General features: G+C 30.5%; 1 protein-coding gene across 1 annotated transcript in view; it reads right to left on the bottom strand.

Moving 5' to 3' along the window:
• The window catches only part of LOC145307101 (macrophage mannose receptor 1-like), a 41337-nt gene that overhangs the window by 5571 nt on the left and 17675 nt on the right, over positions 1-18091 (bottom strand). The window contains exons 11-22 of the mRNA XM_080149436.1: positions 17577-17652; positions 17082-17108; positions 16355-16477; positions 9394-9489; positions 8501-8562; positions 7960-8035; positions 3893-4012; positions 3204-3299; positions 2516-2580; positions 1958-2036; positions 1541-1663; positions 1239-1303 (exon numbers count right to left, since the gene is read on the bottom strand). Coding sequence (XP_080005562.1) covers positions 1239-1303; positions 1541-1663; positions 1958-2036; positions 2516-2580; positions 3204-3299; positions 3893-4012; positions 7960-8035; positions 8501-8562; positions 9394-9489; positions 16355-16477; positions 17082-17108; positions 17577-17652 — 1008 coding nt within the window. The remainder of the gene's footprint in view (positions 1-1238; positions 1304-1540; positions 1664-1957; positions 2037-2515; positions 2581-3203; positions 3300-3892; positions 4013-7959; positions 8036-8500; positions 8563-9393; positions 9490-16354; positions 16478-17081; positions 17109-17576; positions 17653-18091) is intronic.

Here is an 18091-nt window from a genome sequence, read left to right as displayed (position 1 = left end):
ATATTTCAGTGTATCATTTTTTTACTATTCTATTGAAAACTAAAATTGTAAAGAGAGGGACAATATAACTTCCCCCCCTCTGCTTTTGCTTTCAGTGCTCCTAGAGGACTCTATGGATGCAGCTATTGGCATTATCTAAAGTAGTGATGTTTTTGTACATCTGTTGAAGGAACCCTGCAAGAAATATACCAACCTAACTGCTGACAAACTGTAACAAAAGTTGTAGACATTTTAAAATGACAATTTATGTACATGAAAATTTTAAAAGATTTCCATTTCTCATGATAGAAATTTAGAAATTAAATTACGTAGCCTAGAAACAAAATTAGAAGCTTATTTTTGTCATAAATTTAAATTGTCAGTAACTTAATATATTTTTACAATCAAAATACCCCGTTTATAATCAAAATCATTAAAAAAATTCAGTTTAACTTGCATTGTACCAAGAGTACCAAGTTTCTGATAAAGATAAGCTTAGGCAATGTAATTTAATATTGTAATTTCTATTTTCATATACCTAAATTTTCATATACCTAAAATGTCATTTTGAAATGCCTATAAACTTTTTTTTGTTACTAGCAGCTACGCCCCTAGTGGCACTTTAAATGTTTTTGTTAAGTTTAATTTTTTATGTACGATATTTCTTTATTTGACGTTGAAGTCTCCCCTAAATTTTAAAAAAATTCGATATTTTTGTCATTTCTCTTGGGAGGGTGGTGGTACCCTCCCCCAAAATAGTTATAAACCTTCTTGGGACTTATGAGAAGCAACCCTGTTAAGGAGAACCCGATTGGTTCAGTGGTTAGTGAGATCCTTCAGTACACACACAAACACACAGACATCCTGTTACTTTAGTATAAGGACTTTTGTTATTAAAGCTGAAAGCTTAAAATTTGGGGTATTGGATTTACTTGTGGAGTCTTTCAGTAGTTAAAGTGCTTTTTTAGCCCTGAGGTGCCAAAGGCACCAGCTAAAAAAACTGATTTTAATTTTTCTGATTTTACATATTTATATTCGTAGAAAGCTAGATATGATACGTTGCTAGACATAGTTTTTTTCATATGGATGAGAACCGGTTTCTATCCATTGGATTCGAATGAATACAAAAAATTTCCTTATATATTCAACCCTCTTCTCTCTTTCTTATACTACCTCTTTCTTTCCATATGCATTTTGTGATGTTTACTTTTTCTATTTAATTTTAGCTTAGAAGTGTTTTTACAAAATATCAAATATACCTCATATTGTTCTTTCAAATCTTCCATTGCTTTACTTAAAACTCTCAATTCATCCAGAAGACTTTCTTAATACAATAATTATTTTAACTCCTTTTTTTCTATATTTGTTACAGGCATGATCCTACCAATTTTCTAAATTCTAAATTTAAATTTATCTTTATCTGTCTTGAAATTATGGTTCTTTATACCTTGTACAGGGAAAGTTGTAGGAGGTGAGAAAGGATTTAAAGTGAGTGAGCCAGTTGTCTAAAATGTTTAAAGTTTCCTTGAGACCTGGATTAATAGGACCTGCAAGATCATACCTGATATTGTGGCTGGACAAGTAGTCACAGGTGGGCAAGTTGGCATAGGTGGGCAGGTTGTTGTAGTTGGAGAGGTAATCACAGGTGGGAAAGTTGGTGCTGGAGAAGTAGTCAAAGGCATGACTAAATGAAATGCAAAGTTAGATTTCCAGATATGGGGTAATGAATTAGAGTGTTAGTTTTTTTACTAAACACTTCAGATCCTTTTACAAAATTAGATTTAGTAAGAATCTAAAATAGCCCAAAATTAAAGTGAACATACTTTTTTGCACCAATAAATCTTAAGCTTTTTGTCTGATAATAAATATGAAAAAAAAAGATTTTTACTGTTACTTTATTTTAAATGTTTTTAAAAGGTAAAGATTTTCTTTATTTATAAATCATGTTTAAGTACACAATTCAAGTATCTGAAATTACCTGGTATCTTACACACCGGATTGCGTTTGTGAAGAGAACAAGGGGTATCACCCCAACTCCAGCTCCAAGAATAATATGCCTGAAAATTTAAAAACTAATATATAATCATGTTCTAACATTATTAGCACATTATAAGCAAATTTTTTTTATAAACTTAATATCAATGAAATTATTATATAGTGAAATAATTTTTAGAAACAAATTAGGTTGTTCTAATTAACAAGCCAATAATTGTGAATCAATGTTTAAGGATGGAAATATTTTCAAAAAGTGTGTGTCAAGCACTAAACCCCCCACCCACCTTATTTCTAAATTAATTGAAGATAAATGAGGGGTTAAGGAGTAATTTTCTTTTTGCCTTGCAGGGTGCTATAACCCTGTGGCGCATTACCCAATAAAACCAGACCTAATCGATAAATAAACAAACTAATGACTAACCCCACTTATTTTGAATTAAATTCAAAATTCAGTTATTATAGAATTACTTTAAGATACCAGTCAATACAATTCAATATTAGTTATTGTTAAAGTTTCTAGTTTATCTTCAAATGTGTTTACCCACATACAGTTGTGTTCAGTGTTATTTGGAAAAGGTCTACCAGTATGCCAGTTATCCCATGTTACTAAATTAAAAAATAAACTTTAATGATATGCAAATACTCTAAGGAATTAAATCTATAATATCATAGATGTAAAATAAGTAAAAATTTAGTTGAAGGATTTTTTAATTTACAAAAACTTAATTTTTTCTATCCTATATATTAATATAACAGAATGTCTACCAGTAAATGTATATGATCTTTCCAAGAATATATCTTTGGTTATGAAAAGATTTTAGGCTTATTGATACGGCCCTCTCTTGGAAATATCCTTATACTAAAGTAACAGGATGTTTGTCTGTCTGTCTGTGTGTCTGTCTGTGTGTACCGAAGGATCTCGCTAACCGCTGAACTGATCGGGTTCTCCTTAACAGGGTAGCTTCTCATAAGTCCTGGGAAGGTTTATAACTATTTGGGGGAGGGTACCACCACCCTCCCAAGAGAAATGACAAAAAAATCAAAAAAAATTTAAATTTAGGGGAGACTTCAACGTCAAATAAGGTGGTATCGTACATAAAAAATTAACTTTAACAAACAACAACATTTAAAGTGCCACTAGAGGCCTCTAGGGGCGTAGCCGCTAGTTATATATATATCATTATCCATGTCTATCTTATTGCCAATTTCAGAATGCATTTAGATAATACCTGGAGATCCATCTGTCCACACCCATGTTCCTTCTACATTAGCATCCTTTGCACCAAGCCACACCCCTACTAACCCACCTCTCATTAGGATTAGATCTAAATAATAACAATGTAGATAGATATGATATTAATTCTATTTGGAGTTTCAGTAGTAAGCAAAGATTTTCTAGAAATAGGGTCAATTTGTATTTACGTATGTCTGTTTGAAATGGTTAGTTTCATCGTTAATTTAGGCAAGTTAGAATTGACCTATGGATTTCAAGCTTTCATGGTGATTCCTGTAAGCATTAGGTATGTTTTAGTTAGCATAGCTATTGTATAAATATTACAAAATAGTATGTTGGTCCATTTAAATATGTTAATTTGCAACTTTTTTGACAAAAATTTTTTTCAGATAAAAGGCTATATTTTCACTTCAAAATTTGCAGAAATATTCATTTATTGTACAAAATAATATAATATATGGGTGTTCAAGTCAGTTTTAGTTCAAGGTTTGATCCTGCAGGTCCTGATCCTTCAGGTCTCCAGCAATCTTTAAATGGTTCCTGTGACTGTAATGATTAACTAAAAAATAAATTCTGACAAAAATTTATTATATTTCTTTAGCAATGCTTTGATAAGTTTGAAAAACTACATTTTTGTAAATTTCTCTAAGTGTACAAATCATTTTTAAAAATATTTTTACAAACCTTTTACAAATTCCCATTCTTGAGATGTTCTGATAGAGGCAAGTTCTGCTCCTTCTGACTCACATTTTAATTTTGCATCATCCCATGGCACTAGATCTTTTAACACTTTGTAACTATTTCCTTTATAAAAATTAGAATATATGAAATGTTGTTTAGATTTACCCATGCAATAATAATTTTACTAAAGAATTTTTTTTTTTTTTGGAGACATAAATAGAATACTTTATGAAAAACCTCTTTACTTTATTTCTTCCTATAAAATTTAAATGGCTAGTCTACAGGTCAGTGTTTTTTTAGGCTTATAAGTGATATTCAAATACAATCTCCACAGCCAGCCTAAGAAATTTTATGATATTTAATTATCTTATAATAATATTTTATGATCATAAGACCATAAAACAAAGGAGAAGAGTAGGTAACACTTAATTGTTGGACCCTCTTCTTGTCATCATAGAGTGAGGGGGGAGGGGTCATTAACGGATTCAAATTATCCCGCACTCCTGTGATTTATTAAGGTCATACAAAGGTTCTAATCTTAAATTTGAATTACCTGTGGTAGAATCTATAGTGTACTCAGATGAAATATTACATAACATTAATTTAGCATTTTTATTGTAAAATACTTTGAAAATTCTAATACACAATTGGAAATAAGTTAATAGGTGGGAGAAAAAGGTAGTGATAAATCAGTGTTTGTCAGCCCTACAAAAGCCTCAAATTTGAACTGATCACTGGTGTGCAAAAAAATCTGAAGGATCTAATGTGTATCCAGCTGAAATACCTTAATGGTATGTTTGTCTGTCTGTGTGTCTGTGTTTCTGTCTGTACCAAAGGTTTTTGCTAACATCTGGTATACATACATAAAAGTAACATGATGTTAATCTGCCTGTCTGTAACATAAGGATATCCACTGAACTGTATCAGTTCTATTTTACATAGTAGAACCCCGGATGGTAAATCATCACTATTTTGGAGCAGGGTATATTTACTTCCCAATTGGTCCTTTGGGGGTGAGGCTTCTAGAGTTTCTTAAAGGGAGTGTGAACGTAATAATTTCTCATCTGATTATCAAATCTTAACATTTTCTAAGCACATTTCACTACACTGATCAACCAAAAACGTCCTATTAACAAAAATATCCAGGAATAATGCCTTGATTTTATGGTATTTTGGGAGGGAAAAAGGAAAAAACAGGGAAAATCTAAACGCTTTTGTTTCTTATAATGTTTGTAGGGATATTTAACTTGTCATATATAGTTGAAACAATTTACTTACTGTTAAGGATTTATTTGATGATATAAAATTGCCAATTAGTTTTTTTATAACGTAGTAATTGGGTAATAAAGACCTATTTTAAATTTGTAGTATTGACATAAAAATACCTTACTGTCTACAAAGGGTTGAATCTCACAGGTAAAATAATAATATCCTTTTTTATTGTGCTGGACAATAAATAACCCACTTTGGAGAATTATTTAACACTTTTATCAGACTGTTTATAAAGAAATATTGCGTCTTTATTATTTACAAATTTGTAATTGAAGGTGGGCGAGAGATGGGCCATCTAAAGTTAATTGGATACTAATAAAAACCTGTTTCTAAATTTGTTATTGTATTTGGTTTTCAATAAAAAATATTGCTTATTTTATCAATTTCTAAGTAACTATACATTGGTTTAAAGCAAGGATTATGTTAAAAGTCAGCTTAACCGTTAGGAAAAATCAAGAACTATGTGAAAAAGTTTAATTTTAGCTATAATGGGAGAAAATAGCTATTTAATGCACATTTTATATAATACGGAAAATTTCTTCCTTTCCCTCTACCTTATAAAAATCGTCGGAAAAAGCCGTTTTTTAAGCAAACAAAAGTGCGTTTTGCTCTATCTGTGAGATATTATGAATGAGATAATGTTAAAATTTGATATTAAGATGAGAAAAATTTACGTTCACAGTCCCTTTAATACAAAGTTGAAGTATGTATGTATAATTATTTTCAACCATACCTCCCTTAATTACTGCTAAATCAATACTTTTTTACTCTTCGAAGATTTTTAGTATAATTACCCTCATCCTACAACCCATGGCCCGCCCAATGTGAAGCCATTTAAAATTTTTATAATGAGGTTATATATACTTTTAGCACAGTTATGTTAAGAAAAAATTTTTGTATGAAACATAAAGATTTCATGTTTGAAAAACTTAATTTTGTATGCTTTAGATAGAAAACTGTTCTTAGTGCATAAATAGAGCTTAAAATTGATTTTATAAAAAAACTAATGATTTTTTTTAGGGTGTGAGGTATCCAGAGGTTGGAGGAGGGAAGGTATGAGTTGAATGCAGGGCAAAATATCAAAACGACATTCTATAAAAAGATTCTAATATAAGATATTATTTTAGATTGAGAAAATTCTGCTCTGAAAAAAATATGATAAAGACTAAGCTAGAAATATTGTTTTCTTTTTATCCTGATATGTATTTTAGAAATCTTACTTAATAATCTTCAATAATATTAAAAGCTTGTCTATTTAAAAATACCTAATTAAAATTATATCTATCAATGCATTTTTTATACTTTATATTGTTCATATTTTATTTGTTTTCTCTTAATTCCTTTGTTTTTTATATCTTTCTCCTAACTGTTATACAATACATCATCAATAAAAGGTATTAATAATAATATCCTAAAATTTCTCCTCAGAAGAAACAGTCTAATTATTTAGTACCTATATTTACCACTACTTTTATTACATGAAAGCTTCTAATTTTAAATATTTGTAATAGGGCTTGCTTTGTTGCTTCAAAATCCATGTCAGATCTATTTATAAAATGGGTGAGCTCAAGTCTTCCAAACATTAAATAATAATCCTATTACGATTTCAGCATATGTAAAAGATATTTTTATTTGGACCAACTAACATCATGGTAATTTCAAAAATCAAGTCAAAACATCCAAAAAATCTGCAAGGGTAAAAAATAAAGAGTTTTTACACAAAGTTTTATTGTAGTGGATAACTGTTTCAGGAATTTTCATGCCAATTTTCATGAAAGTTTTGCTTTTAACAACAAATAGATCATTTAATTATAAATATAGAGACATAAAATAATACAGGGTATTTTTTTAATAGGACAAAAGTATTGCTTAATATAACCAACTTGCAATTGACAGAAATTAATAATCTATATCTTAATTTCTTTATTAGGTTGGGACATTTTGTATAAGAAAAAAATACTTGGCGATTTTCATCAAATTATGATTAAAAAACCGGTTTTTCCAAAGAACCTTTTTTTGGAAGATTTTTGGATCATGACCAATTTAAAGGGTGTGCTAAATGCATGCATATTTAAAAATCAAATTGCGCGGCTTGTGTTAATAGTAGAAAAATGTTACGCATACTATTTGAATTGTCACAAACTCTAGTTTTTGGAAATATATGTATCATATTCATGCTATTTGTAGTATAGAAGCTATGTTGGAAAATGTGAGAAAGGAAGGTGGGACATTTTACCACGTAGCTCCAAAACTATATGTAGCACAGGAATATTTCTTAAACACACAAAACCTAGAGTTTATGACAATTCTTATGATATGCATAACATTTTTCTACTTTTAACACAAGCCGCATTATTTGAATTTTAAAAATATATGTATTTTAGCACACCCTTTAAATTGGTCATGATCCAAATATCTTCCAAAAATAGGTAATTTCTGTCAATGTCAAGTGGGTTATATTAAGCAAAACTTTTGTCCTATTAAAAAAAAACACCCTGTAGAAAAGATGCAAATGTAGCCTTTATGTTAAAATAAAAAATTTATCAACCATAGTCTTATCCTTTAAGATCCCTGTCAATTAATACCTTTGGAATATACAATGAGGATCCAATATTAAAGTAATTAAATTTGTTTTGTTTTATCTGCTAATAAATGGAAAAAACTATTTTCACATTGTTACTATATGTTAAATTTTTTTTTTAAAAAAGGTAAATATTAAAACCAGTTTTTTTGGCCCCCAAATACTTTCTTTGCCCATAATTCATTTTCAAGTACACAATTTAGGTATCTGTAATTACCTGGTATCTTACACACAGCAAAGAAGGTATTAGAACAAGTACCATCTACCCACTTCCAGCTCTCACCAGACCATGCCTGCATGAAAGTTTAAAAGCCAATATATAATCATGTTCTTGCATTGTTGGCACATTATGAGAAAATTTTTATAGACTCATAATTAATAAAGATAGTACATAGTGCAATAATAAAAAAAAATATTTATTCCACTTAAGAAGCTGAGAAAAGTGAATCAATGTTTAAGGAAGGATATCTGTTGCTTTCCCAAAAAGTGTGTGTCAAGCCAATGCCCACCTTATTTTAAATTATTTGAAGATAAAGGGGCAATTTTCTTTCCTCACAAATTGACTTGAACACCTATATTTTATATCAGAATGTTTTATTATAGGATGTTCTCAGTTATGTGTCATACCCATATTTAAAAAGTCACTCAGTTTAGGCCCTTCATCTTACACAAACAGAAAATGACATAGGAAAAAGCGGAGGGAGGGAGGGGGGGCGTGAAATAAGGAATCCTTAAAGTTTATCTTTAAATTTGTTTACCGCCATACAGTTCCAATTAGTGCCACTCACAGGTTTACCAGGATACCAGTCAGAGAATAATACTAAATAGAAAAAAAAACTTTAATGTGATACAATTACTCTAAGGGAATAAATCTTTAATATCATTGGCATGCAATATATTTCAAAATTAAGTTGCAGGGTTATTTTTATAAAAAAAAAAACTAAATTAGCCTATCCTAAATTCCAAAGTAACTGGTTGTCTTCCAGTAAGTGTAAGATAATTATTCTTCAGGGAGTATTGCATTGGTCCAAGGCTAATAAGAAGGTATTAATATACAGGGTGTTTTTTTAAAGTATTGCTTAATATAACCAACTTACCATTGACAGAAATTAATAATCTAGATTTTATTTTCTTCATTGGGTTGGGGAGTTCTGTATAAGAAAATATGTTTTGCCTTTTCAACAAATTATGCCTTAATAGCCTGTTTTTCCATAGCATTTGAATTTGGGAATATATATTAATGAACCAACACCAAATTCCAAGGTTATTATTCTGACTTAATAACTATACATGCTTCTGGCTCCCAATCTGCTGGCAGCAACAAATCTGTAATAATCAACTACAAAAAAATGTAAAGATAATGCACAGCACACTATTTCGTGCAAAAATTGTTTTAAAAATCTTTCAATTCCGGTTCTAATGATATATGTAATGTATGCAGATGTTGATTCTAAAAACATATGCTATGTAAAAACTTGTTTGTTGAAAAGTTGGAAATATTTTTTTCTTATGCAAAACTCCCCAAGCCAATGAAGAAAATAAGATATTGTCTATTGATTTCTATCACTGGTAAGTTGGGTAAATTATGCAAAACTTTTGTATACATCCATTTCTTTTGTATTGCCAATTACAGAATACATTTAGATAATACCTGGAGATACATCTGTCCACAACCAAGTGCCTTCCTTACCAGCATCTGTACCACCAATCCACACATAACCACTGTGTCCACTTCCTTGTAAAAGACCTTAAAAATAATATAACAAGGTAGATAGACAAGATATTAATTCTAATTATAGTTTTAGTATTATTAGAAGTGAAGATTTTACTATAATTAGAGTCGACAGTCTTTATTTATGTATGTCTGTCCGTAATGCACATATATTAAATTTAACCAACCAAAGAATTTTTTATCCAATCTTAACCAGACAAATGCCATCTAGCTAAAAAAGATGCGTAGATTTCATTTCTGGCAACCAGAAAATCCGCAGAAATCGAATTAACGAGATCCAAAAAAGTTTCATTAAAAAAAACCTTACACCAAAAAGAACAAACAATAAATATAACGACGACTTAGTTTCTTTTTCCTTTTTAATACGAATTTTTTAAACTAATTTTCAGGCATTCATGTATTTTATAATATTCTTTTCTGAGAAACATAAAAATGATTTTTAACATGAACAAAAAGCTACTTTTAGTTCTAATGAAAGATACTCTTTTTTTCTTGTAATAAAATTACTTTTGTACATTAAAAAAACCCGCATTGTCTCTATTTTATATTTAAACATGCATGTCGTAATGATTAATAAAATCCAGCCATTTGATATACCTAGAAAGAAAAAAAAGAATATTTTCTCCCTGTGGGCAAAAGAAATTTTTAATTATAAGGGTGAAAAAAAGGTTTTTGAAAAATTTAGTGAATTAAAAAGTGAGGTGACATAGTAATATAAAGATAATCGGGTGTAGTCCTTTTGTAACATCGCACCTTATGGGGCGATTCTTTGTATTTAAAACAGTAGCTTATCTCCTATTTCTAGCCCTTGCGAGGGGGCTCTAACCCTGCGGAGCCAATTACCTAACCCTGTGGGGCAATCACCTAACCAAATATAACCTAACCTAACCTAAAATAACCTATAAAAAGCCATTTTAAAAATACAACGAATCACCCCTTATGGGGCCATGTTACGAAAGGGACGATTCCCAAATAATTAAATATGTTTTTTTTGTGAGACAGTCATTCATTTAGTAGCGAAGCATTGTTATGAAAATTAAATGCCTTTAATTTTTTTCAGCAGCTTATTTGTAATGGCTCCAATACTGTATACTATGTCTGTATGTTTATTAGCTCTCTCTATTTCTTCTTTTTGGTATTAAATCTTGTTAGATAAACTTTTTTTCTGTACTGAGAATTTTTAATTTTTGATTACTTTGTTTCCAAGTGACATAAAACAGGCCTTTAATTACTGATTAAAACTGTGTCTTATTTATGCATAATTTTTTTCACTTTGGGACACCCTAAAAAGGTTAAAAATGAAAATACTTTGTTTTGTCAGGTATGTCCAAGGGTGTGTTTATTGTTTACCCCCCTCCCCACATACACACACCCAAAACGCATTTGGGGATGTCATAGGCACCATGTATATTTAAGAAAAAAATGTTATTTTACTCATCCCCCCCCCCAACCAAAAAATTTACCAACTACCATTTTGGTGGAAGTATTTACCCTCCCTTCCCCAAATAAAATAGGATTTTAAAGAATTTCGTCTTTTTATCTCCCCCACCCAAATAAAAAAGCTTTGATGTCCATGATCATGGCTCTGAATACAATGTAGTTCCACCTGATAAAAACAATGTAATAGTTTAACATATCTATGTTTCCATGTAATAATGTATGTATGTATTTAACCATTTATATCCTAATATATAAAGTAGTAAGCTTTTTGTAGTAAACCTTCATATATGCCCTGAAATAGTTTTAGGCTATTTCAGTTTTATAAATAAGTCTGGGTATTGTTTTTTCTGCACTTTCATATTCCTTCGATTATAGATCCCCTAGATGCAAGAGGTGCAGCCTCTAGTAGGTTTTATAATGTTATTTTACCCCCCCCCCCCCCCCCCCCAAGTCCCAACCCATCCACTTAACCCTTAACAGTCCTAACTGAGAGTTAGATTTTTTTGTATATCTCCACCCTGGCGGGCACAGGATGCCAGCAAACCTGGAAGGGTTATCCAGGTTTTTATCTCCAACCGCCGATTTCGGCGGCTTGCAGCTGCCGAAATTTATGTTTTGAGATTTCTATTATAAAATTTACATAAAAATAAACATTGTATGAACAAGATAAAATAAGAAAATGACAGCTGTTTAAAATTTTTTAGCAAAAAAGGACCTATTAACAAAGGTTATTAAATAAAAGGGCGAAGGAAGCGAAAATTGACTTTCACTCACTTATAGTCGGAAATTCATTATCAAACAGAGGGCATGCACAAAAATTTTAAGCCTTTTAGCTCTAATAGGAAGTGAGATAATAAGGGGGGGAGGCATTGAATGCCCCCCCCTCCCCCTGGCCGATAAAGGTGCAGCAAGAGGCCCAACTGTTAAGGGTTAAGCTTTGGAAGGGGTCCGACTGTTTAGGTTAAAATAATTTCAATTCATTTATCTCTAGGGGCTCTGTTTTCTGAAGGGTTAAGAAGGGAACGTAAAATAGCTTAAACCCATACCGGGACCAATGTAAAGTTTCCCTAAAATCGAGAACTCAATCAGTTTAGCAGTATCAAACCTTAAGATACTGACAAAATATCTTACTAAGTTTATATGATAGGATAGGCCCAACAAGTGTTATTTATAATTTTAAATTCTATCAGTCTAATAATAAAAGCGGAAAGAGTTTATAAAGACGACACAAAAACATTTATAAAAATTACTTATTTTTTTCTTTTTTTAGATTCTTTAATGATTTTAACGTTTTTATTATGTAAATGAATAAAGTTTTATTCAAACTTAAAGGAATTAGTCTTTTTCTTTGAAATTTATATGTCTAAACAGTAAAAATATGAAGTTCTTTATTACGAAATCTCAAATCATTAGATTTTAATTAAGTTTATTTATAAAAATAAAGAATAAATTTGGCAAAAAATATAGCTACAAAAAGGATTACTGCTTTATAAAACTACCTTGATTGTAGAATTGCATTGATTTTGTTTAATAACTGTAAAAAATGAGTTTTTATGTGATGCGTTGCTTATAATCAAACCTAAAAGTGCATTTTATTCAATGATAGAGTGAAAAAAACATATACCTTGTTTTATAGTTTTTTTTCTCTCTCTTTTTATTCATTTATATAATATGTATATTAAAAATAAAAAGTATTTAATTCTTTAAATATTCATACTTTGCTAAAATGCCCTGGTTACTTTTTGCAATATATTCGCTCTAAAAAGGATTCAGTATCTGACTTTTGCATTTAAAATGATAGATTTTATACCAATTATTATGTTTACTGCAGAAAAAAATTATTTTTGTGTTTATATGCAATTTTCTATAATAAAATGTGAGAAATGCCTTTTTTCACACATAGAGCGAAAAAACTAACACTGAAAATAAAATGTATGTCTTGAACATGTCCTAAACTCATAGATAAAAACTTTCATAAGAACATTTATTTCAAAATATGTCATTTAAGGCATGAAATTAATTTTGCAAATTAACATTGCAAATGTTTGCAAATAACTTTTGAAAATGATTTCTGCGGATTTTCTAATTTACATAGGTGTTTTCTGCACATTTTCCCCTTTCCAAAAATACCTTCCTCGTTAAGATTGGCTTCAAGAAAGTATTTACTTTCCCAAAATGATATGTGAATGGAGAGCACAGTTAGATACAAATTATAATCAATCTATAATCCAAAGCTCCATTTTAAATATGTTAAATTTTCAAATTTTTGACACTAATTATTTTTATTTAATGAACTTTTGCAACATTCATATATTTTTGTTAGACTTGTACATTTATATTCTGCTTATAAAGTTCTTACAATGCAATGTACATACTTGATAATGTTTGTTTTGCTACTATCATTTGAGAGGTTTGCTTTTATGGATGGTAAAAATGAATTTGTCTATAAATATCCTGTGACTTTTAAAAAGCTTTCCTGAAATGGATAACTCAATAAGTTTAGTAGTTATTAAAATCTTAAGATAAACCAAAAAAAAAATTTACAACCTCAATAATCAATTTTTTTTCTTCTAATGATTGGGGTTAATATTCTTATTTTTGAAGCCAAAAGAATCTTTAAGTAAAATTTATGTTAAAAATCTCAAAATAGAATTATGGCGGCGGCAGCTGTACTTGGCAGCTGTCAGCCACAGCAGCTTTTAGTTTGCAGTAAAAATTGTGGCGGATTTTTATGAAATTTTAATATGTCATGTGGACATGTAAGAAAAGCTTAAGTTTAAAATTTGAAGTAAAGGGTGAGCAAAAAAAAATGCGTAGATTTTTAAAATTCAAATTGCGCGGCTTGTGTTAATGGTAGAAAAAAGGCACGCATATCGTTAGAACCGCTAAGAAGTCTATTTTTAGAAAATATAAAAACGATTCCTATGCTATGTATAGTTTAGGAGCTACGTGTTAAAATGTCCAAACTGGTGTAAAACTTGACTTGCGAGTAAATTTTTAAATTTAACTAAAAATTAGAGAAGATATTTTGCAAAAAGAGATGCCTACATTTTTAAATTTCAAATTGCGCTGCTTGTGTTAATAGTAGAAAAATGTTACGCATACCGTTAGAACCGCCATGAACTGTATTTTTTGGAAATATAAGAACGATTACTGTGCTACAAATAATCTAGGAGCCAGATGGTAAAATGTCCCAAAATTTACTCGCAAGTCAAGTTTTAAGTCAGTTGGGACATTTTAACACGTAGCTTCTAAACTATACATAGGATAGGAATCGTTTTTATATTTTCTAAAAATAGACTTCTTAGCGGTTCTAACGATATGCGTGCCTTTTTTCTACCATTAACACAAGCCGCGCAATTTGAATTTTAAAAATCTATGCATTTTTTTTTGCTCACCCTTTATCTTTGTCAAAAATTGTGGTCACAGGAGCCTTTTAACCCTTATCCGGTTTTTTCTATCTCATTTTCTGTGTGTGAAAGATAAAGAGCCCAAACTGCGTGACTTTTTAAGTTTAAGTATAACACATAACCGAGAGTTGGAATTTTTTGAATATCTCCATCCTGGCGGGCACAGGATGCCAGCAAACCTGGCAGGGTCATCCAGGTAAAGAGAAAAAATATTTTTTTGACTTAAAAAAGCATTTTATCTTACCAAAATACTAAAATATCCTCTAGTAGTACATCCTCATATTAAATACAGGTATTCAAGTCAATTTCAGGTTCCAGGTATGATCCTGCAGGACCTGATCCTCCAGGTCTCCAGAAAATGGCTCCTGTAGCTGCAATTTTTGACTTAGAGACTGCAAATTTTAAACTTAAGCTTTTCTTACATGTCTACATAACGTATTAAAATTTCATAAAGATCCGCCGCCGTTTTCCTGCCGACCGCCGACTGCGGCGGCTGGCAGCTGCCAAGTACAGCTGCGGCCGCTGAAATTTATATTTTGATATTTGAAATATAAAATTTACATAAAGATTAACATTTTCTGCAAAAAAAATGTATTCTAGCTTCAAAAATAAAAAAATTACAGCCGTTTGAAATTTTTAAGTAAAAAAGGACCTAAAAACAAAGGTTGTTAAATAAAAGGGTGAAGGAAAATTGACCTTGACTTACTTAAGGTCGGAAATTCATCATAACACAGGGGACTTACACAAAAAAATTTAGCCCTCTAGCTCTAATAGGAACTGAGATAACATGATTAAGGTGCGGCAAGGGGCTGACTGTAAGGGGTTAAAGATTTCTTAAGACCTAGAGGACCAGGACCTGTATTTCATACCTGGAACCTGAAATTGACTTAGACACCTGTATTTAATATAAGGATTTACTGCTAGAGGATATTTTAGGAGCATAAATGGCTTTGTTTAAGTCCAAAAAATAGTTTTGCTCTTTACCTGGATGGCCCTGCCAGGTTTGTTGGCATCCTGTGCCTGCCATGATGGAGATATTCGAAAAATTATAACTTTCAATAATTATAACTTTGCAGTCAATATTTTTTTTCCTTGGAATGATATTGCAGTAACTTTATAAAAGATGACTAAATAATAATACATAATTGAAAAATCATTTTATCATATTAAATTGGTAGGAATCGCACTTTCCTTTTCACCTTTTCTTCCCCAAATAAGAAAGAATAATACAACTTGAAAAGGAAAGCATTTTCCTTTTTGTCTGCTTTTTGATAAACAATGGAATAAAATATAAATAACAGGAATAAATGTATGAAGAAAAAAGGATTGAAATATATTTCTGTAATATTACAATATTTGAGGAAAGCTATACTACAAAATCACTAAATTAAAAAAAAAATAAGATTTACTTACTCTTTATTCCTGGTTCATTCATAAGCAATATTCAATTATTTTTTTTGTATTTTGTATGTTTGTTTTGAAAGTTGTTGAATATGAGAAGAAATGTAGAACACGTTATTACCTACATTTATTTTTTTATTTAAGCATTTTTTTTATTAGCGACAATGTCTGTTGAGACATAAAATTTTCAAAACCATTTTACTGTGTTATGTCTTTAAACGTAGATTTGTTGCAGTTTTTTGTCATTAGTATTATAATAAGACTAAAAGCTACTGTTTAACTACAACTTATTACAAAATTATTAGTTTTAAGAACCGAATGTTTTTAGACATTTAATATGGAGAAAATACAATTTAAAGATAAATGGCAATTTAAATCCTTATTTATATTATAAAATATATTTTAAAAGTCATTTAGTTATAGCCCTCTATCTTTTACACATAGAAAATGAGATAAAAAAAACAGAAGCACTCCCCCCCACCCCCAACTGACCGTTAAGGGCTAATAACAATATAACTTTATTTAAGCTTCTGATTGTTTAACTGAAAAGATTTTGAGGGGAAAATAAACTTTATTTTTTTTACCTTCCTTTAAGTGTACAAATCCTATTTTTAATAATTTTTACAAACCTTTTACAAATTGCAATTCTTGAGTTGTTCTGATGGAGGCTAGTTCTGCTCCTTCTGACTCACATTTTGATTTTGCATCATTCCAGGTTCTTTTTTGATCTTTTAACACTTTGTAACTATTTCCTTTATGAAAATAATAAAATATAAAATGACATAATAATTTAACTCAATGAATGTATTTATACTTTATAATAAACCTCTTATTTTTTTTTTCCAGAAAGTGCATAAATTTGGAATTTATAGACCATGTCTTTAAGCCAGAGTTTCTTTAAGTTTACATAGATATATATAATACAAAGTAGAACGAAGTCTGTTTGTTTGAAGGATCTCGCTAACCGCTGAACTGATCGGGTTCTCCTTTAGAGGGTAGCTTCTCATAGTCCCCGGGAAGGTTTATAACTACTATTTTTCATTTTAAATCTAAAATACGAAAATTGGTTTGATCAAACCTCTTGGGGCAAAGCCCCTAGAGGTTAGGGGCGAAGCCACTAGTAAAAGATTTTTAAATACATTCTCCTAGGCCAGACTAAGAAATGTAATGATCTTTAATTATCTTATAATAATATTTTATGATCATAAGACCATAAAATAAAAATGGAAAGTAAGTAACCCTTAACCCCCTTCCTTATCATAGAGTAAGGTGGGAGGGGTCATTAAAGGATTCAAATCCTGCGTGCCTGTGATTAATTAATGTCCTACAATGTTTCTAATCTTAAATTTGAATTACCTGTGGTAGAATCAAAAGTGTATCCAGCTGAAATATTAAATAATATTAAATTAGTATTTCTATTCTAAAATACTTTTAAGATTATCATATACAATTTGAAATAAGTTAATAGCTGGAAGAAAAGGAGAGAGATAAATCAGGGTTTTGCAGCCCCACGAAAGCCTCAAATTAAACTCACTGACTGGTTTGCAAAATAGATGCTGAAGGATCCAAAGTGTATCCAAAGTGTATCCAGCTAAAATATTTTTGTCTGTGTGTGTTTCTGTCTGTAATGAAGGTTCTTGCTAACATCTGGTATACAGACATAGAAGTAACAGGATGTTTATCTGCCTGTCTGTAACATAAGGATATCCACTGAACTATATCGGTTCTCTTTGTCAATATAGTTCCATGGATTGTAAACCATTACTATTTTGAGCAGGGTATACCAACTTCCCAATTGGTCTTTTGCCCTAAATTCATTTTTAAGTACACAATTAAAGTATCTGGAATTACCTGGTATCTTACACATAGCATATTTGATATCAGAACAAGCATAGTTATACCATCTCCAGCTCAAACCAGAAACTGCCTGAAAGTTTAAAAGTTGTAACCCCATTTTTGTTTGTGTGCTCTTTATAAATCTGTATGTTTGTGTTTATGTCGGTCAATTGAATCAACGAATATTTACTGACATTTTTATTTCTATGGTGTGTTACACAGTATAACCTTACCTAACCTGGCCTAAAGTAACAAACATACAATGAAAACATACCCTCTCTTATTTTCAATTAAAATAAAGGTGAGTGGGGAGGGGGTGTGGCCTGAATAGCTTGATATTTGTATTCTCCCACTTACACTCTAAAGATGATTGTACAAGTGCAAGTGCATTCCTGTCTATTTTCTTAATAATGCCTTAATTTCTTAACCCTTACAGATCGGGGGGGGGCTCAAAGAGCCCCCCCCCCCTCTAGTTTTTTCAATCTCATTTTTTTGTAGGTAAGATGGAGAGCTGTAACTTCATGACTTTT

Source organism: Acartia tonsa, chromosome 15 (assembly GCF_053477335.1).
Source record: "Acartia tonsa isolate MP-2025a chromosome 15, ASM5347733v1, whole genome shotgun sequence".
In the NCBI taxonomy this organism is placed as follows: domain Eukaryota; kingdom Metazoa; phylum Arthropoda; class Copepoda; order Calanoida; family Acartiidae; genus Acartia; species Acartia tonsa.
This window is presented reverse-complemented; position numbering and strand designations above follow the sequence as displayed.